The following is a 22544-nucleotide window of genomic DNA, read 5'->3' as shown; positions in this document are numbered from 1 at the left end:
GACGTGCCGGAAGATATGGACAATAATACTCGGTTTCGTTCGCGACATTTACGTTCGTACGCAAAGAGATTATCGAAACGGAGAGTACATCGCCAAAAGAGAAGGTCTCTAGCCCTTCAGAAGAAACAAGAAAGCGCAAAAACGGCAGGCGATACTGCCGTAGGACAACGTCCAGAAGAAGTGGCCGAGGAGCGTATAGTACAACATCCGATGGACGAAATCATACGCATCAAGAGATACTGTACTTGCCATCTGATGAAGATACTGATACGGCCAGTTCGGGAGAAACTGAAGAGGCCCTTGAAGAATTTGCTATAGAAAGTAACGAAGAAGAAAACTTCGTTATAGAAAAAGTTGCGAAGAACGAGCCACAAGAGCAATCGCGCCTCCTAAATAGCAACGATATAATGAATTTCGCAAATGTACTTACTCAATTGCAAAAAATAGGTAAGCATGCAAAAGATAGGGAAGACTGTGGCATTGAACACCTACGCATAACTGGTGTAAAACGGCGTGGCTTCAAGAGCATCTTCAGCGTAATGTGCACTTTATGTCATTATAAAACTGAAATCTGCAATCAATCGGACGAAGCCGAAGAAGTGGATTGCAATCAGGGCGCCGTTAATGCAACAATTTTATGTGGAGGCAGCTACGCCCACTTGGAACACACTTTTGCAGGAGTGAACGTACGTTGTATGTCGAAGAGAGACTTTGTGAAGAATCAAGATGAATTCGTCAAGTCTGCAATTGTCGCTGCAGAAGAAGAGATGTTAGCAGCGGTTAAAGAAGAAAAACGTTTGGCAATTGAAAGAGGCGACGTTCTTCCCGGATCAGGGACCCCTCACATCCCCGTTGTGGCCGATGGAAGCTGGATGAAGAGATCGTACCGCAGTGGATGTTACGATTCTGCGTCTGGAGTCGGCGTGATAGTTGGCTATCATACGAAGAAAGTTTTATTTTACGGCGTTAGAAATAAAGTTTGCAGAATTTGTCGGATTGCTGCGAAAAACAAGAAAGAACCCCGAAAGCACATATGCTTCAAAAACTGGAACACATCTCGAGCATCGACTGCTATGGAAAGCGATGCTATAGTAGAAGGATTCAATACTAGCGTAGAAAAACGTGGGCTCGTTTATTCTACTCTGATTGCTGATGGGGACAGCAGCGTGTATAAGAAGATTATTGATGCTGACCCGTGTTACGTGCCGCGGCCTTTAGTGTTCGAGCGGCACGATTTTTAGACGCAATATCGATTAGGGGTATCCCACAGTCGTTAGACTATCAAGTATTGCTGGATTGAGTTTATGATTTAGAAAAAGCAAGGAAGCTCGCCGCAGTCGTAACAGTCGATTCTTTTAGTTAATAATTATTTAGGTACCTTCTCAGAAGGATAAGGGGTAGATTTTGGGATCGTCGTTGCTCCAGTCCCATACGGGTCTTTTCAATGGAATCAGATAGGTAATTCACTAGTAGAGTTTGAGTATAAATAAAATTTTAATGTTGAATAACGGATGAAATCAAAAGAACATAACATAAATTATGGAAATGATCGATCAATAATTGTATAAAGTTCAGGTACTAATATAATTGATTATAATTTCTGACTAGGGAAATCCCACAGTCGTTTGACTGTCAGAAATTATTAGTTAGATGCATTAAATTTTAACAGTGCCAAATAAGTGGTAAAGAAAAAGATAAGAAAGGGAACTCACCAGACAGTCGCAATAATATAAATGTAAATCTGCTTTTAAATTCGCTTTTTGAGTTTTGGAAAACTTTCTGGATCGCTGATAAACCTGAATCAGAAAGAAGGATTAGACGCGAAAACACACACACACACACACTTGATTTGAATTATAAATTGAAACGGAAATAATGTAAATTAAATTATTAACTGAGTAAGTTAAGCGAATAATTAGTTTTGAAAAGTTTAGGATTTGAATTGTTTCGCAAAGTTGAGTTTTTCACGCGGTTACACAGTAGACCGGAGAACTCTATCTCTATAAGACTTCGCGGACCCAATGACACGCACCTCACGATTTATCGTCACAGAGTGTTGCAGCTTCACGCTCTCGGCAGCGGCCAGGGTGGGTCCGCGTCGAAAAAGCTTACGCTGCATCTTATCGCTTGACCATGCATGGGCCCCTCTACTTAGCGAGGCGGGGTGTATGTGTGTTTGCTCACATCCATCCGTCATACTCTCTTGATTCAAATATATGATCGAGAAAATTATATTAACTGTATTTGCGGAACATATGTACGCACTATAAACCATGACATCAACACAGTACAATTTCACACAGCTGAAGGCCTTTTCCTCATCATACATAAATTTATATACACAATTTCTGACTAGGGGAATCCCACAGTCGGTTGACTATCAGGAATTGTGATAGGGGTCTAAAAGAACAATTCCTAACTAATTAACAATCCACGAAACGTGCGACAAAACCGTGGGAAGGCGTCGTTCCCTGCATCGGTGACCGGATGTAAAGTATACAATTCCGTCAATCTTCCAAGAAGGAACCCAGTGTGCGCATTCCTGATGTAGCCGTTACTGGTTATGTTACAATGTTTAGCGCGACGGTCAGAGGTGCGCTCAACGAGGGCTCTCCCACAATGCTGCAAGGCATTGTTGAACCACACTCCTGCCGCTTACACAGAGCGAATTCGGTACAGCAAGAGAGCCACTGGGTCTTTCGGAGCGCGACTTTCTAGTGAGAACGCCGCTGCGTCAGCACCGCCTTATCCTTATCACGGGACGGCAATATGTCGAGGCGACGATGCTTCGAAGAAGGGGTTCTGATTTTACTAATTTATTATTAACTAACTAGGCGGGAGTATGATCAACGAGGGATTTCCCATAACGCTAGGCGTTGTTAATGCATACCCCGTCTTAAAAAGAAAAATTTTTTGTTCCGAACGTAACACCCGTATAAAAGACAGATTCGTGTAAAAAAAATTGAATGCACGAATCATTTGTTGCGAAACTTTTGCACAAAAATGAAAGCAATTGTGAAGAAGACTACACCTGGACCATTGAGACAAGCTGTAGAAAGTAGCACTCGCCGGATACGCACGGACATCATAAAAGCCGCAAAATTTAGATACAGCAGAATGTATCAATCGACGAGAAAACGAAGAATTTGTATGGCGACATACAGAATGTTCCGAGCCACGTGTTTGGTGAACACAAAGAGTGTGCACAATTAGAATATTTTTGCGATGGAAAGAATAAAGAGAATGAAAGAAACATCGTTCCAGAATTGATGAAAATTGGGGTGTACCAGGACGTAAAAGAAATACTTCGTCCACTGTTAGCTCATGCAGAGAGCTTACTCTATAACACTAATAATAACGTTGTGGAAAGTTTAAACGCGATAATTGCCAAGTACATTGGCGGAAAAAGATTAAATTTCGCCGAAAGAGGATCATATACAGGAAGATGTGCTGCTGCTATCATGGAGTACAACAGTAATCAAATGCACTCGCGATTGAATGCGGTAATGAGGAAGAAAACACCCGAGGTTGTTCGCCAAATGGAAGAAAAGAAGAAGAAAGAAAAGGAAAAGAGAGCTGCGAAACAGAAGGAAACGAAGGCCGCGCGATATGTACGCAAGCAATTGCCCTCGCAGAAAGATTCTGATTATGGACAAAATGCACAGAAGCCAGACATGCCATCAGAAATGTATGAACTGGAGCGGGAAAAGCATATGCAAATGCTCAGTGACTGGCAAGAGAAAAGACATGCCATTGAAGATGAAACAATCGGACAAGCAAAGAACCGCAAATGGTTGCAGTACAGGTCCAAATTGTTGACAGCATCCAATTTTGGACAAGTGTGTCGTCGCCAACCTGACACGCTTTGCGCAAATGCAGTAAAATCATTTCTGTATCCGAAGATAATTAGTGCACCCGCGGTGGAATACGGGAAAGAATGCGAGAAAATTGCTTGCGAAGAATTGAAGAAGCAATATACAGATATTGCAGAATGTGGAATTTTCATCGACAGCTGCATCCCCTTCTTAGGAGCTTCACCAGATGGTATCATCGGTCAAGAGGGTATTGTGGAAATCAAATGCCTCAAATCAGCGGAGAACTTTTCGCCGGAAGAAGCGATTGAAAAAGTACCTGCTTTCCGGCGCATGTTCACACGTAAAACAGGTATTTCAATGAACAAAACGCATCACTATTTTTATCAAGTACAAGGTCAGTTACATATTACTGACAGAAAGTACTGTATATTTTGCGTTTGGACCCCGAAGGGGCTGAAATCTATAAAAATAGAAACAGATGATGCGTTTTGGAAAAGAGAAATGGAGCCAAAACTGGTTCAATTTTATTTAGAATGCATGCTACCCGAATTAGTAGATAGTCGGCACAATAGGTGCATGCCTATTCGGGAGCCTCAATTTATATTAGCAGAAAGAGCGAAAGAAAAATCCAAAAGCTTGAAAAAGCGAAAAAGGTCTCACTCCGAAAATAGTGAAACTATTGCATCGGTCCGGCCTCGCACCGCGGTGTAAAGTGATTCTGTCAGTGGTCACAAGTGCCAGCAATGGCACTTGTACTCGCGGATCATACGATCACGCGAGTTAATTCACGCCGGCGTGACTTTACCAAGAAAATTAAGCAAGTAATAAATTTGATCAGGCTCTGTCAGTGGTCACAAGTGCCAGCAATGGCACTTGTATTCGCGGATCATACGATCACGCGAGTCAATTCACGCCGGCGTAACTTTACCAAGAAAGTGGAAAAGGGAATAATAAATTTAATTCACCCTTAAAATTTTTCAGACACATTTCTAAGTTCACAGGAGCAGACAGACAGAATTCGGTTTGGTCAAAATGCGCCAGGCTGGTACATACGGGCATCGCAGGTATGCATGATGTTCGACGAATTATTGAAACAAACTTTTACTTTTATACCAAATTTACCGAAATGTTTGCGATCATTTCTTACAGGCGGACTTTTTACAAAATTACTGCAAACATGGTGTATGGGACAGTAATGCCAGGGCAAATGGAATAATAAATACCATATTTCAGGTAATATTTGACACTTTATAAATCTGCAGTAAAATTTTGTAGGCTTATAAAACAACAATTAAGTATTTCCATTACATAATGTGTTACAGCTCCACACTGCATACGTCACATTTCATTACGAGCAACCTGGTAAAATTGTAGGCAGACCGTCAATGAAGAAAAGGAATTACACAGAATGAGAGAAGATAATAATCTACAATGAAGTTGTGGAACAATTCCGAAGAAAAGCATGTACAAAGGTATTAAATTGAAATATACTTTTTCTCCAAATTAATATTTTTAAAAAATCATTACGATTTGTACAGACAATTCTTGTTGATAGATAAGATAATTTGATGTATAGATTGATAAAAAAGAAAGCGTTATATGTTTTTAGAAGAATTATTGCATTCATAAATTTCATTACGATCGGTGTGTTACACTTCGGTGATGTACCTTATTCGAATTGTATGCTTTGAAATTGAAGGGTCGGATGCAATAAGGGGACTAGCGTTCGAAAATGGGAAACGTTATTTTCCAAACGCTAAAAAAGGATTGGAAAATTAAATATTGTTAAACTGTATTTTAAAAAATATAGTGTTGTAAAGCCCGTCACGACACACATTTTTTTCTATTTACAGTTTGTTTATCGAATCATTACTTGAGTAAATATTAACGAATCGTTATGAGACTTGAAACATAAAACTCAGAAAACTCTAGCGAAGCCGTGAAATGTATGCACAAATCTCTTATGTTAAAAAATGTAATAATATTTAATTTAAAAGTAATACTGGACATAACCCATGTCTTTCAACGTTCGCCGTTAAAAAGTATCGAGGGAATTTTGAGGTATATATAACTTGCAGCGACAAAGTTTTTCCTTAATATACAAGCACGATTTTCATCAATTTTCACACTGATTAATAAATAATTGTAGAAGATATGGCGATATATATAAATTCCGCGCGCCACCAACAGTCAGGAGCCGCGTATAATGCGCTATTTAGCAGTTTGAGCACTTGCGTGGACAGTTGGTGCCGCGCGGAATTTATATATATCGCCATATCTTCTACAATTATTTATGAAGCAGTGTGAAAATTGGTGAAAATTTTGCATGTATATTAAGCAAAAACTTTGTCGCTGCAAGTTATATGTACCTCAAAATTGCCTCGATACTTTTTAACGGCGAACGTTGAAAAACATGGGTTATGTCCAGTATTACTTTTTAATTAAATATTATTACATTTTTTAACATAAGGGTTTTGTGCATACATTTTACAGCTTTGCTAGAGTTTTCTGAGTTTTATATTTCAAGTCTCATAACGATCCCTTAATATTTACTCAAGTTATCGCAATTTATGTGTTAGCGTCACCAAATTTAAGGGTGAGGTCGAAGGCGAATAGCCTCATGCTGGCTTGCCTGGATTTATGGCAGGGACTTAGCCTGCGCGCGGTATTGTTGGAGGGTACGTGAGACTAAACAGACCTGGCGACGGGCGATGGCTGATGACCACGTTGGGTCTCGTAGCCATCGGGTGTCGAATGATTGGTTGTTTAGAGTAACATAAAGACTATGAGAATGGCAATCGGCCCGACGCCGTATTGCCAAAGAATGGGGACTCTGTTCCTGGAGGATCTGGCCACGGAGTGGAGAAGGTTTTGCCTTCTGGTGAGAGGACTGTGATGAACTACACGGCACTTACCCCAGAACTGTCCTGCAGCGTGTTTCCTTAGCGTTTCCTTTTGCCTTCGAGGATAGTCATATCTAACATATATGTAAAGAAATAATGATTTTGGACGATGAAAATTGTTTTCTTCATAATGTTTAGCTCGAATAGTAATGATTGGATAAACAAACTGTAAACAGAAAAAATGTGCCCTGACGAGCTTTACAACACTATATTTTTTAAAATTCAGTTTAATAACATTTAATTTTCCAATCTTTCTTAGCGTTTGGACAATAATTTTTCACATTTTAGAGCGCTAAGTAATCCCCTTATTGCATCCGAGTCCTCATTCTACGTATAAATAAAAAATATTGATTCGCAAATTAGTATTGTTTCATTGACATGTTTCCTAACTTCACTACCCAACCTCTCTATCTTTCATTATTGCTATCCTGCTTTACGCTCAGCGAGGCTCTGACGCTAGACGCAGCTCTCGTGCCGTATTCTTCAAGACGTCTCGATAGAAAGATATGTGGCAACAGCGCGGCAGAGACAGAGAGAAAGGAAGATGTGGCAACTATGCGAAAAAAATTTGTCTACACAGAGTACCTGGAGATGTCACGTTTGTATAAAGTAGTATTACAAGGCGGGTTCTAATTCCGATAACCGACCTTGAAACTCAAATTTGAATTAGAAAATTTGTTTTTTGCCGGCGGGCTGGCGGCGGATGACGTCATAGAGATGGCGGAGTGGTGGGGGTATAGCGCGAGGAGCAGATACAGACTGTCGGTAAGGAAGGAAATATTAATTTTATGATATTAATATAAATGAAAAAACTTCTCGGGGCGACGGGGCTCGAACCCAAGACCTCCGCGGTACGAGTCAGCCGCCTAACCACGTACGTGAGAATCATAGAAAGAATTATGCAGCGTCAGCAAATCTTAAAAGTTAGGTGACGAGGAGGATGATGGGCGAATGAAATGGTACAAATCATATACATTTATGATATATATATATTGTTACAAATATAATATAAAAAGAAAAAGAAGAATATAAAATATAATTATAAAATATAAAGAATATAATTATAAGAATATAAAAAATAGAATATAAATATAAAAAAGAATATAATATAATATAAAAAAGAAGAATATAAAATATAATTATAAAATATAAAGACAACTACAGACAAGAAATGATGGATATGCAAGAAATGGAAATAGAAAGAAGGAGAGGAAGAGAGTTTGCGGAGGATCTAGCGCAAAGAGACAGGGCAGAGCAGGTGCAATGGCAATACGACAGAATACTAGGAGGCAGATACAACGCACATTACACAGAAATCAGAGATAACCAAAGAGCAAATTACCTAGACGGAAACTACAGAGGCAGAGACCAAAGCATGATCGCAAGGTTCAGATGTGGGAATGAGGAACGGGGAAGCAAGTACTGGAAGGAAGAAAAAGAGACAGTATGCAGACTATGTAATGGGGCTAGAGAGACGTTGGGTCACATGTTACGAGACTGTAAGGAGCTGAAAAGAGAAAATGCAACGATCAGAGGAATATTAAAGGGAGATGCAGAAGGAGCGGAGTGGATGCGTATGGTTCTGGAAAAAAGGAGAAGAAAAGAAGACCAAGATGAAGGAAGAAGTCAAAACGAAAGCACAACATGCAGTTAACAGTCCCAGAAACACTTACACACTTAACACATGTAACCCCATTTTGAGGCCGAAAGGCAAAAAATAAACCTATTTACTACTATAAAGAATATAAAAAATATAATATAATATAATATAATATAATATAATATAATATAATATAATATAATATAATATAATATAATATAATATAATATAATATAATATAATATAATATAATATAATATAATATAAAAAAGAAAAAGAAAAAAGAAAAAAGAAAAAAGAAAAAGGAAAAAGGAAAAAAGGAAAAAAGGAAAAAAGGAAAAAAGGAAAAAAGGAAAAAAGGAAAAAAGGAAAAAAGGAAAAAAGAAGAAAAGAAGAAAAGAAGAAAAGAAGAAAAGAAGAAAAGAAGAAAAGAAGAAAAGAAGAAAAGAAGAAAAGAAGAAAAGAAGAAAAGAAGAAAAGAAGAAAAGAAGAAAAGAAGAAAAGAAGAAAAGAAGAAAAGAAGAAAAGAAGAAAAGAAGAAAAGAAGAAAAGAAGAAAAGAAGAAAAGAAGAAAAGAAGAAAAGAAGAAAAGAAGAAAAGAAGAAAAGAAGAAAAGAAGAAAAGAAGAAAAGAAGAAAAGAAGAAAAGAAGAAAAGAAGAAAAGAAGAAACGAAAGAAAAAGGAAAAAGGAAGTATATAAAAAATGGAATATAAATACAATTAAATAATAAATATAAATAAAAAATAGAATATAAAATAAAAAAATAATATAAATATAAAAATGTAAATATAAAAAAAATATATATAATTATGGCGATGGCGGCTGCGGCGGAGACGACGACGGCGATCGCAGGGGTGACGGCGTCGAGGACCGCGGCTGCAGCAGCGGCTGCCGTAACGGCGACGGTGGCGATGGGGACCGCGGCCGTCTTACCCCCACCCGCCGATACGGCAGCCAAGGCTGCCGCAGCCGAACCGCCATCATGGGGCCCGCCACATTCTCCTCTTCAACCGGCGCCGGTGCCTCATCCCCCACCACCCGCGCTTCCATCATAAAATATAAATTCTAGAACACACAAAACATCGATATAATATTGATGCAAAACATATTAAAATTTAAAAAAAAAAAAATGCAAAGTATTACATACTTGCAGCGGCGGTGGAGGTGACGCAGGCGGCGACGGCGATGGCTGCGGCGAGCCCCAGTCTGGCGACCACACCCGTGGGTATGGAGGTGATGGTGGCGGTGGCGGTGGTGATGGCGGCCCCAGAGGTGACGGTGGTGGCGAGTTCTGGAACATAGAAACCCGCGATATAATATTGACACAACCGTCTGATTTTAATCTCACTCAGTATCAATGATTAAACGCGATAAATGTTAAAAAATATTGTTAAGTACATACCTCTGGATTCTCTCTGCACTCAGGGGCAATCCTTAGTAATCTCATTTTTAGAAAAAAATAATGATGCTCGCAAAAAACTCAGACTGTCACAGCTGCTGTCACGATTTGAATGCAACTGGTCTTGATACATCTCCTGGCTCTCGCACGTCAAAACCCCCTCGTATGATGAAATCGAGAAATGCATAGCTTTGCAAAGTAGGATGCCTTTGTTCTTCGCCATCTTCATCACAGGCCACCTGCATTTTCGCTGACCATCCTCCTCCATGTACTTATCTTCTTCTTCTTCACTGACCGTCCTCGGAGTGCACTTATCATGTTCTTCGAATTCTTCTCCCTTCTTCTTTGGACACATCATTCGACTAGACCATACCACTCTGATCACGTATTGAACATCTATCGTACCACTTTCAACGTCTATCCAACGGGTATTGAACGTGTATTGGACCACATTCAACGTCTATCGTACCACTCTGAACGTGTATTGGGCCACTTTCAACGTCTATCGTACCACTTTGAACATCTATCATACCACTCTGAACATCTATCGAACGTCTATCAGAACACTTGAACATCTATCGAACGTCTATCATACCGCGTTGATCATGAATCGTAATACTTCTACATAATAATTACAACTATCGTCTTAATCTAGCGTACATGCAGAAGGTTGGAGGTTGAGGAGGGTGAAGAAAAAACAATTATACATTAAAAATTGATTATATTTTATTTGTGTATTTCCCTCAGGCGTTTAGACCACCAGTTGAATATTTTAAATACATTTTGCATGGCACAGTGTTTTGCGTGTTTGCCACATCGCAGAGTATTAACTACGTTTAGCTTATTTAGGGATTTGATATCCTCGTAGTCAATGTCTAGCGTCTCGATGATCACGTCCGCTCTCGTATTTTCATCGAAGAAATCCAAGAGCCAATCGCGTTTCTGCAGCCCTTTAACATATACGACATGGGGTATGTCATCTTCCTCGTCGATCGCATCGGCTACAGCTTTCATAATTAGCTGTTTAGCCATACTGTACGGATCGTCTCCATCTTCCCAACGTAGTCCATGATGTTTTGCCACCAACCACCGGATGCTCGATTTGTCGGATTTTGCAAGAAGATATTGTGGCATCGAACTCCCAAAAATATAGTGCGAGAGAATTGTTCCCTTTCGTAGGATAGCCACTTCCTTCGCGACAAATCTTCCATCGACGATGAACCCTTGCAGGTCAACGAATGTTGGTACGACCATTATCGATACAATTTAGAGGTCCGTTCGCTTCCAAGACAGACTGGAGAATACTGTCTTTCTCGTAAAGCATCTCGATTTTCACGATGAAATTTTGTATGAATTTGGTACAGGAGAGGGCGGGCAAGTAGCGCAGTAATTTAATTGATTTTGCGCACCACATTTGTCAGCGGATTGTATTCAACCACCCGATCGTGCAGAATCAAACAGTAGGCCGTAGTATTTGCAGGTACGTTTTCTTTACAATCAAATTCTATGCGCACGTCCACGGTGCTATTCTTGATCGACTCATTTTGTCGCGAGCAATCAATCACTACGAGGGGGCCAAATTGCAAAAATTGGGCCACGGTGAATAATGCCTCGTTGCAACTAGTAGTATGACAAGGGGGATTCTAATTCAAATTTGAATTTCAAGGTCATGATCATGACCTTGAAACTCAAATTTGAAAATTTGTTTTTTTGTCGGCGGGCTGGCGGCGGATGACGTCATAGAGATGGCGGAGTGGTGGGGGGTATCATCGAGGAGGAGGAGGAGGAACCGCGGGGTGACGGTGCGGGGGTATCATCGAGGAGGAGGAGGAGGAGGAACCGCGGGGTACTCTGGAGCGTGGTACAGACTGTCGGTAAGGAAGGAAATATTAATTTTATGATATTAATATAAATGAAAAAACTTCTCGGGGCGACGGGGCTCGAACCCAAGACCTCCGCGGTACGAGTCAGCCGCCTAACCAACTCCCCCAAACGCCGTCTCTGACATTAGTCTTTTCCGAATGGTACATATAGCGAAACCAACGGAGCGTCACATATGTGACACACACACACACACACACACACACACACACACACACACACAACGTCGACGTATAATAATTTATTTTTATGAGAAATTTTATCAGAAATTGTTTCGAACGATGTCGGGAAAGATGGGCGTTTCTCGACACCGCGTCTTCAAAATACCATTGTAAAATAAAAAATTATTGTATTTATATTAACTCGTTCTTATAAATAGCGGAATTATTGCGTAAAAATAAAATAAAATTCTTTGCATATGTATAGAAATTATTATATTTATTAACTCGATCTAATAAAATAGTGGAATTATGTAAAATAAAATTGCTCACACATATAAGAATTATGCAGCGTCAATAAATCTTAAAAAATAGGCCGTGGGAGGAGGAACACGGGTAAATAAAATTGAGAAATAATATACGTTTAAGAAATATATATATTGTTACAAATATTAATAATAATATAGAATATAGAATATAATAATAATAAATAATATACTATAATAATAATAAATATTAGAATATAAATATAAAAAAGAATATATAAATATAAAAAAAAGAATATATAAATATAAAAAAGAATATAATATAAAAAAAAAGAATATATAAATATAAAAAAGAATATAATATAAAAAAGAATATATGAAAAAAGAAAAAAGAAGAATATAAAATACAATTAAATAATAATAAATATATAAAAAAAAAAGAATATAAATATAAAAAAAAAAAAAAAGAACATAAATATAAAAATATAGAATAAATCTAGTGCGGCGACGGCTATACTTCCGAAAACCGGTCAAACCCGATTGGGCTGAAATTTTGCAAATAGCTTCATTTTGCATAAAAATAACGTTTGCGAGAAGGATTTTTGGCGACTCGAAAATTTTTTTTTTACCATTTCAATGTCATTCTCTATCTTACCGACAGAGCGGAGAATCGGATTCAACAGTTATTCAGTGCATTCTCCTTATTAATCTCCTAAAATCTATAAAACAGAGATCAACTTAGAAAGAGATATCAGCTTGATACTGGGTATTAGTATTGGTTTTGGGTTAGTTTGGGTTAGGTCTGGGTTAGGTCTGGGTTAGGTCTGAATAACTGTTGAATCCGATTCTCCGCTCTGTCGGTAAGATAGAGAATGACATTGAAATGGTAAAAAAAAAATTTTCGAGTCGCCAAAAATCCTTCTCGCAAACGTTATTTTTATGCAAAATGAAGCTATTTGCAAAATTTCAGCCCAATCGGGTTTGACCGGTTTTCGGAAGTTTCGCCGCGGCGACCGCGGTGGCGATGGCGATGGCGATGGCGATGGTGATGGTGATGGCGATGGGGATGGTGATCGCCGCTGCCGTATCGGCGGCCCCACCCGCCGATACGGCAGCCAGGGCTGCCGCAGCCTAACCACCCTCGTGGGGCCCGCCGCATTCTCCTCAGCCAGCGCCGGTGCCTCCCCCACCACCCGCGCATTCATCATGTAATATAAATTCTAGAACACACAAAAAATTGATATTATATTTATACAAAACATATTAAATATCAAACGCAAAAAAAAAAATGCATAGTATTACATACTTGCAGCGGTGGTGAAGGTGGCGGCGACGGCGACGGTGATGGCTGCGGCGAGCCCCAATCCGGTGACCACACCCTCGGCGACGGGGGTGACGGTGGTGGCGATGGCGGTCCGGGGGGTGACGAGAGTGGCGAGTTCTGGAACATAGAAACCCGCGATATAATATTTATACAAACGTCTGATTTTAATCTCACACGATTTCAAAGGTTAAACGCAATAAATGTTAAAAAAATACTGTTAAGTACATACCTCTGCGCTGCCTCGACACTCGGGGGCTATTCTCCACAATCCCATTTCTTTTCGCAAGAAAAATGTCACTCAGAAAGAAATATCGAGGTTGCGACGACTCGATTGGAATGCAACTGGTCTCGACGCATCTCCTGGCTCTTGCATGTCAAAACCCCCTCCTATCATGAAATCGAGAAATGTACAGCTTTGCAAAGTAGGATGCCTTTGTTCTTCACCATCTTCATCACAGGCCACCTGCATTTTCGCTGACCATCCTCCTCCATGTACTTATCTTCTTCTTCTTCTTCTTCACTGAGCGTCCTCTCCTTATTAACTCGCATCTTCTTTCCCTTCTTCTTTGACACATCATTCGACTAGATCACACCACTTTCAACGTGAATCGAACGGGTATTGAACGGTTTTGAACGGCTTTCAACGTATACCGAACGGGTATCGAAAGGGTATCGGACGGTTATCGAACGGGTATTGAACGGGTTTTGAACGGCTTTCAACGTGAATCGAACGGGTACTGAACGGCTTTCAACGTGTGCCGAACGGGTATCAAACGGGTACTGAACGGGTATCGAACGGCTTTGAACGGATATCCAACGGGTATCGAACGGCTTTGAACGGATATCGAACGAATATTCAACGAGTATTGAACGACTTTTAATGTGAATCGAACGGACGTCTATCATACGTGTATGGTATCGCTTTGATCATGAATCGTACTACTTCTACATAATAATTAGAACTATCGTCTTAATCTAGCGTACATGCAGAAGGTTGGAGGTTGAGGAGGGTGAAGAAAAACTGTTATGCATTAAAAATTGATTATATTTTACTTGTGTATTTCCCTCTGGCGTTTAGACCACCAGTTGAATATTTTAAATACATTTTGCATGGCACAGTGCTTTGCGTGTCTGCCACATCGCAGAGTATTAATTACGTTTAGCTTATTTAGGGATTTGATATCCTCGTAGTCAATGTCTAGCGTCTCGATGATCACGTCCGCTCTCGTATTTTCATCGAGGAAATCCACGAGCCAATCGCGTTTCTGCAGCCCTTTAACGTATACGACATGGGGTGTGTCATCTTCCTCGTCGATCGCATCGGCTACAGCTTTCATAATTAGCTGTTTAGCCATACTGTACGGAACGTCACCATCTTCCCAACGTAGTCCATGATGTTTTGCCACCAACCACCGGATGCTCGATTTGTCGGATTTTGCAAGAAGATATTGTGGCATCGAACTCCCAAAAATATAGTGCGAGAGAATTGTTCCCTTTCGTAGGATAGCCACTTCCTTCGCGACAAATCTTCCATCGACGATGAACCCTTGCAGGTCAACGAATGTTGGTACGACCATTATCGATACAATTTAGAGGTCCGTTCGCTTCCAAGACAGACTGGAGAATGCAGTCTTTCTCGTAAAGCATCTCAATTTTCACGATGAAATTTTGTACGAATTTGGTACAGGAGAGGGCGGGCAAGTAGCGCAGTAATTTAATTGATTTTGCGCACCACATTTGTCAGCGGATTGTATTCAACCACCCGATCGTGCAGAATCAAACAGTAGGCCGTAGTATTTGCAGGTACGTTTTCTTTACAATCAAATTCTATGCGCACGTCCACGGTGCTATTCTTGATCGACTCATTTTGTCGCGAGCAATCAATCACCACGAGGGGACCAAATTGCAAAAATTGGGCTACGGTGAATAATGCCTCGTTGCAACTATGTCCGTAATACGATTTACGAAAATGCGTATACATGTTAAATAAGATGGCGTGCCTATTCTTGTCAAAGTCCAAGTTCATGTCATCGTACGGGTAAAATTCCGAGTTGAGAAAAAGTTTTACATTGGTCAATTTGCAGTGGTCAAATCGAGTAACATCTTCAGTCATCACATTCTTTCGAGCAGTCTGTAGAGCAAAGATAATGTATCGCGGCTTCTCCAACTGTGCAGCTGCCTTCACGGCCCACGAATGCTTGGTCGTGCTCTGTAAGAGAGGATACTCGTACAGATCCCACGAGCGAAAACTAATGCTCAGGTTTTGTCCACTTTCCAAAGCATGCAGCAACGACAGCTTATTAACGTCGTTCAGCGTCACGTGAGGTATCCGTCATTGCACTTTAAGTAATTCAATTTGTGGTTCCAACGTCGGCGATCCTATTAGAGAATTGTTATCGTTGCGCGATCGTATTAAAATCAATTCGTGACGCGCATTAATAACCATGCGTTTGTAGTCCTCGCAAAATCCCAACAAATATTTGAGCGGGATGCAAAAATTGAAATGATTTTTCACTATTAGCTCATCGTGCCGTTTCAAGCCCCATCCCGCATTCTCCATATTTTTGTCTTCATCAGATGTCATCGATACATAGTTTTTAAGCGTGCTAGTTATTCCAACGTTTCTGTTGCGATCAATCTCCACACCATTCAGTTCATATCGAATCTCATCAAATATGAATGCCATGCAATTATTTCCCAACATCACCGATGATACATCATTCGGCTTATTTATCGTCAATTTCCCCTCCAGGTAGAGGAAACTTTCACACGGTAATGTGTATAAATCCTGTTGCTGTATAGGTATTCTTATCTCATCGCTGTATCCAAACGTCGTGTTGACGTAAGGGTTGTATGTGTGAGTCTCAAGCTTGACGATGCGATCATCAAACGTCGGCTTCGCGCCAATGCTTAGAATGACAGTCATTTTTCAACTTAATTGCGTACAATGAATCCCAGCGATTTCAAAAATGCAATGTTCGCAGCACTGAACCTCTTCTTTTTAGCGTAATCAGAGCTGTTGCAGTTGCAGTTGTTGTTGTTGTTGCAGTTGTTGTTGTTGTTGCAGTTGTTGTTGTTGTTGTTGTTGTTGTTGTTGCTGCAAACAATTTCGTTTGGAAGAAACGTGTTTCTGGAGTCGTTCAACACAAGCATCTCATTCGACCGCACCACATGTATTATCATCGACGTCGTCGTACGTGCAGTCTGATGGTAATCTCTTCACCTTGAAAATCAAGCAACCGTCCGTCTTGATCCACAACGCGTATCGTTAGATCTGAAATGACCTGTGCGGTGATTGGAAGGTAAATGATCTGCGCGGGCGTTTCCGATATCTTATATCCCGGCGGTACTCTGGGAGAAAATTCATGTATCGTATGTACGCGCTTCCCATTGCTGTACGCGCCAGCGGTCACGCTACATTCTACGCGAATAATGTTCACATTCATGATATTAATCGGATCGTCCGATTCGTGCCACTGTCCCGGTTCTAATACGCGATTCATCGAGAATCCCAGTAACGATCCAATGTTATTGGGCTTCGTAAAGTCTACAATGAACGAGCAGTACAGCTCACTTTTCATGGTGTTGTTGTTGGGGCGCAACACTATAGGATACTCATCGTTGTCGCTGCCATCGTTGGCATCGGTGCCATCGAGTTTTTGAGGATACCGCTCGAGTAATCGTTGTTTCAAATACTTGGCAATGGCGTCTAATTCGTATGAACCGTGGGGAATCGTAATGTATTCATGGCTGGTGTCGACGCTGCTGTTGGTCTCATAGTTTGTGGTGAAGTAGAATTTATCGTTGCTCGAGTCGATGTGGGGTATTGTATGGTAAGTTTCAAGGGTTGTTAGGCCAAGCTCGTAATCATCGTCGCTCAAATCTATGGGTGGAAAGTAGCTCACCGCGAGGGTGCTACTCTTGCCGGTTAGAGTGAATGTTAACGACATATTCCAAGCTGTACGACTGGACTCGTACTGAATCAAAGTGGTGAGAAGTCAGTCCTTAAATTTGCGGGCAATCGTTTGTAGAAAGCGTAGACATAGTTGACCACAATTGCTCTGATTGTACTCCTGATAAGGCGCGTGATTGTATTCGATTTTCACATCTTTATCCAGATATTGTACCAATGCCTTAGGCGGTCGAAGATTGCCAAAGCTGTCGAAGTATACAGCTCGACGCCTCCTCTTCGCATAAGCCACCCAATGAGTCCGCGGTCCCTCGACATTATCCAAATTCACGATACCGCTCTCGTTTCGACGTACTCCTCCAACAGGTAGTGCATTGCGCATAAAAACACCTATAAAAAATGGAATACGCATACGTTTTCCAACTCCCCCAATTGCGCATCTGTAGTTACGCCCTCGGGCATTTTTATTGTCTTTTCGGCGTTTTTTTTTTGTTTCGATATTCCCTGTCCGCGCTTGTATGGTGCGAGATAAAGTCCGCGACCTTCCATGGTGCGATTATGACGCTGCATTTCCTGCAGCTGATGTTGCGCCTCCTTATTATCGTTTACCGCCTTGGCGATCCCCGCTGCTCCACCGGCTAATGATCCGAGAACACCTAGCAGCGGGAGAAGTGGTAATATGCCACCTCGTTTTGCCACCAGAAGAATCCGCTTTTGCGATACTCTCCTTACAGTTCTTTTGCGGGTTTTTATTTTCATCCCCATTCCGATTTTCGTCTTAGCTTTCATAGCTGCCCAAACAGCTGTAGCAGCACCTCTTTCACCCAGAGTCGAGTCTCGCGCAACGATGCCTTTTCGGGTTTTGTCAGCGAGAACCTTATGTGCCGTGTGCCTCTCACCGAGGTCGTTGCTACGCGAATATGCAATATCGTGTTCGCGACACGCTGCGTCCAACGGATTGATGCCTCGATCGCTTCTAGCCAATCGTTTTGCCAGATGAGTTCCTGGACCACAAAACTGATATCCCGGAATATGTAATTCGACAGGTAACGCATTTATCGCCCGATTTAACAGACCACAACCTTTCTTTACTCTCTTCGGCGACATTCGCTGCAGTTTTTAATCAATGGTGCTGGACCGTCGATATGCGTTCGCTGCCAAGGGCGATTATAATGTTCCAAGCACCGACGATACTGCTGAACCTCAGAATCGGCTTTTATATGCTCGGGGAGTCTGTCCCACAACTGATCGATGTGTCTGCCAAACTCTCGCAGTAGAATAATCTTTGGTATATATTTCAACTGCTCAGCGGTTAGGTCTCGAATATCACAATTATCCGACAGGATCAGAAGCATTTTGAATAATGAGCTGTTTTGCTTCGGCGCGAGCCTATAAATAGAGCGCACCGCAGCTTCGACGTATCAAAATCATTTTTCGCAGTTCACGGAGAGGATGCGATTCGTGCGACAACCTGTGGCGATACGCGTGACTAATTTTGACGATAAATCGCAAATGATGTCTCCGAAAACGAGATGCAGACACGGTAGCATGCTACCAAACACTATACGCTGCCTCATTAGTGGCCCATCAAATTATGGAAAGACCAACGTGCTGGTCAGCTTTTTAGAAAGTCCTCACGGCGTGTGCTTCGAGAACGTGTACGTGTATTCCAAGTCGTTGCAACAGCCAAAATATAAGTATTTGGAGAATTTATTGACTGCGATAGATGAAATTGGCTACTTTACATTTTCAAATAATAGTGACGTCATCCCACCGAGCGAATCGCTTCCGAATTCCATTTTTATCTTTGATGACGTGGCATGCGACAAGCAAGATACGATAAGGGAATACTTTGCAATGGGACGCCACTCGAACGTCGACTGCTTCTATCTCTGTCAGACGTATGCAAAGATTCCCAAACATCTTATACGCGACAATGCGATCTGTTGATACTGTTTAAGCAGGATGGTACCAACTTGAAACATGTGTACAACGATCATGTAAACACTGATATGTCTTACGAGGATTTCTGTGCTTTGTGTCATAATTGTTGGCAGCTGGAGTATGGTTTCATGGTGATAGATAAAGATAGCGCGATGTCCAATGGACGTTATAGAAAGGGATTTAACGAGTTTGCGGTACCGTGAGATGCTCAATCGTCGTCAACACGTCGGTGGGAAAGCAACGTCTGCGATACAATGATGATTAGTAGTCAGGAGATTAAGGATCGCGAGAGAATAGCGATGGAAATTGCAAAAACCAGCGAATCCATTCGCAGGAAACATCAGTCTTTGAAGACTGACAAGATGGATAAAGATATCGCGCTGGAAAGATACTTTAAACCTATTACCGAGCCCTTAAAACATATTGTGGAAAATACTGCTGAGACAGAAGCTGACATATCACCTGCGACGAGTATGAGCATTGAAACATTAACGCCTAAAACAAAAATCCGGCCGAAATGGAACGCATCGCGTAAAAGAAATAGTAAACAGTCATACATGTCATTGGAAAATTCGCTCGTAACCTCCACACCAGTTCAATCGAAGCGGAAACGGTTGAATGTCGCATGAAACGATTCCACGGTTCCTCCTGCGTCAATAAATACATTTCCAGATGTACAGTCGCTCACAACCAATGATGACGAAGACGTGTATGAAACTTCTGCCGATGAGTCGCTTGCAGCATCTATTAGAGAGCAACTCCAAACATCCGAGGGGCAAGAAACGTTTCGCAACCATTTCGGTCCGCTGGGACAAAAATACATGAGCGCAAACCTAAGTGGTGATAGGGATACGACCATAGATTATGTGTACGGTGTATACTGTGGTGGTAGTGGAATGATGCTGGGGGATAAGGCTTTCGATATGGACAAGGATGATAATATAATCATAGACGGTGTAAGATATGGAGGAACGCCCGGTCTGTACGAACTGATTTTCAAGAGAATTCCCGATGATGCTATATACATAGATGCTGATAAACAAAAATACAAAAGTATACTGCTGATGACGAATGCTCACAGACGTGGCCATAGCGCACAAAACCCCATATTGGGTAACAAGGGATACAAGTACAAACATGTAATTGCGCCACTACTACCCCGTGTATTGACCAGTAAAGCGGGGAAAGGTCTAAGGACACCGCGAGTCATGGTGGTAAACGATAACAAGATCGATTATGTGCACTGGGATGATCCCAACGAGCTGGTGGATCGATTGCGTTTGCTGGAAGCGTCACGTCAGGCGGGTAACAACTCGCACGACAACGAAATTCTATCGATTATCGAGGAACTCCGCGAGGCAGGCCTCATTATAAATTAAACCGCACGCCGATGATGTGCACTGTATGCGTCGAGATGCCGATCAACAAATTTGGGGTATCGCTCGAGAAGAGTGGAGCAGCTACAATGGACTATTACAAATGGAGCGGCATGCTTCGAAATTATATGCGTGATAACGCTCTTTGCGTGACCGGTGCCGACTTTGATGCAAAATCGCGCAAGATACGACGCATAGCTCAGCCGGTGGCCGACACAGATGCCGTTAATAAACTATATGTGGAAAAGAGCATTAAACTTTTGAGAGAGCAGCAGGAAGAATTAGAGATGAAGCTGGTCGCGTTTCAGAGAGATATGCTGATGTTGCAAAACAGCGTTCAAAAGATATCGCAAGCACTGAATCCTATCCCGCAGCAACAATGCGAAGGAGAATCATGCGAGACGGTTGAACTTGTCCAGAATTTCCTTGGGGCGGTGGAGAGCACATAATGCACGTACACGATAATTATCGCATCATTCGTGGCAAAGATACATCTGCGATCAAACATGCAGCCATTATCGAAATCCATGAGTGAAGAAAACCATGGCCACAAGAAGCTACAACTTGTGGAGGAATTGCACGCTCCAGCTCGAAGACATTTTCCTCGGAGGCGCGTCTTAGTGCGTGGATACGACGATCTGTGGCAAGCTGACATTGTAGAAATGCGTCCATACGCGCGATTCAACCAGGGTCACCACTACATGCTCACCGTCATCGATGTGTTGAGCAAGTATGCATGGGCGTTGCCGCTCAAGACTAAAAGTGGCGCTGAGGTGACTAAAGCGTTTGCAAAGATATTTAGAGATCTATATCCGAAAAATTTGCAAACCGATCAAGGAAAAGAATTTTACAACACCGATGTGCAGAAACTCTTGAAGAAGCACGACATTAATCATTATTCAACGTATTCAGTGATGAAGGCCTCCGTCGTAGAACGTTTCAATCGAACTTTGAAGAACAATATGTGGAAACTGTTTACGCTCAATGGAGCCTATAGATGGACCGATGCGCTACCGCGTCTACTTGCAGAGTATAACGCGCGAAAACATAGAACCATCGGAATGCGTCCTTGCGATGTTACCCCTGCGATCTCCGACAAGCTGCTAGCCACCGTATACAGCAACATAAAGATCGCTGCTCCAGCGAGATTCGAGTTGGGCGAGTTTGTGCGCGTGAGCAAATTTAAAACCATCTTCGATAAAGGCTATACGCCGAATTGGACAACAGAGGTGTTCGAGATAGCCAAAGTACAGGCAACTAATCCCGCGACGTATCTGCTCGTCGATTCCTGTGGAAAACCCGTTGCCGGAGGATTCTATGAACACGAGCTGCAACGCGTCACCGATCCTGATGTGTATCTAGTGGAAAAAGTGCTGCGTAGAAAGGGGGATAAGGTATACGTCAAGTGGCTGGGATTTGATAAATCACACAATTCTTGGATAAATAAAAATAATGTATTGTAAAATAATAATAATAATACATGATTCAATAAAATACAATGATATATATATATATATATATGTGTGTGTGTGAGCAATTTTATTTTACATAATTTCACTATTTTATTAGAACGAGTTAATAAATCTAATAATTTCTATACATGTGCAAAGAATTTTATTTTATTTTTGTTACGTGCCGCGGCCTTTTTAGTGTTCGAGCGGCGCGTTTTAAATAGCCAAATTCTGATTAGGGATATCCCACAGTCGTTAGACTATCAGAATTTCCTGTCGTTACGTATAGAATAGCAAGGAGGCTCGCCGCACTGGTAACAGTCAATTATTTAAATTTTAAATGTCTAAGTACCTTATCAGATGGATAAGGGGTAGATTTTGGGATCGTTGGTGCTCTAGTCCCGTACGGGTCTTTTCAATGGAATCAGATAGGTAATTGATGAGTAGAATTTAATAGTAAATAAAGTTTTAATGATTAAATAATGATTGGATGTAAAACATTTAACAGAACTGAAT

The 22544-nt window shown here is 41.3% G+C and overlaps 2 protein-coding genes across 5 annotated transcripts in view; both read left to right on the top strand.

The window, feature by feature from the left end:
• The window catches only part of LOC143375456 (enhancer of split mgamma protein), a 123704-nt gene that overhangs the window by 34666 nt on the left and 66494 nt on the right, over positions 1-22544 (top strand). The window lies entirely within an intron of this gene.
• Positions 3004-7300, top strand: LOC143375359 (uncharacterized). The gene is made up of 4 exons (XM_076824363.1): positions 3004-3051; positions 3108-5048; positions 5138-5287; positions 7162-7300. The coding sequence occupies exons 1-2, from the start codon at positions 3004-3006 to the stop codon at positions 4524-4526; spliced, it is 1467 nt and encodes a 488-aa protein (XP_076680478.1). The 3' UTR covers positions 4527-5048; positions 5138-5287; positions 7162-7300.

The sequence above is a fragment of the Andrena cerasifolii genome, chromosome 12, assembly GCF_050908995.1.
Source record: "Andrena cerasifolii isolate SP2316 chromosome 12, iyAndCera1_principal, whole genome shotgun sequence".
Lineage (NCBI taxonomy): Eukaryota > Metazoa > Arthropoda > Insecta > Hymenoptera > Andrenidae > Andrena > Andrena cerasifolii.
This window is presented reverse-complemented; position numbering and strand designations above follow the sequence as displayed.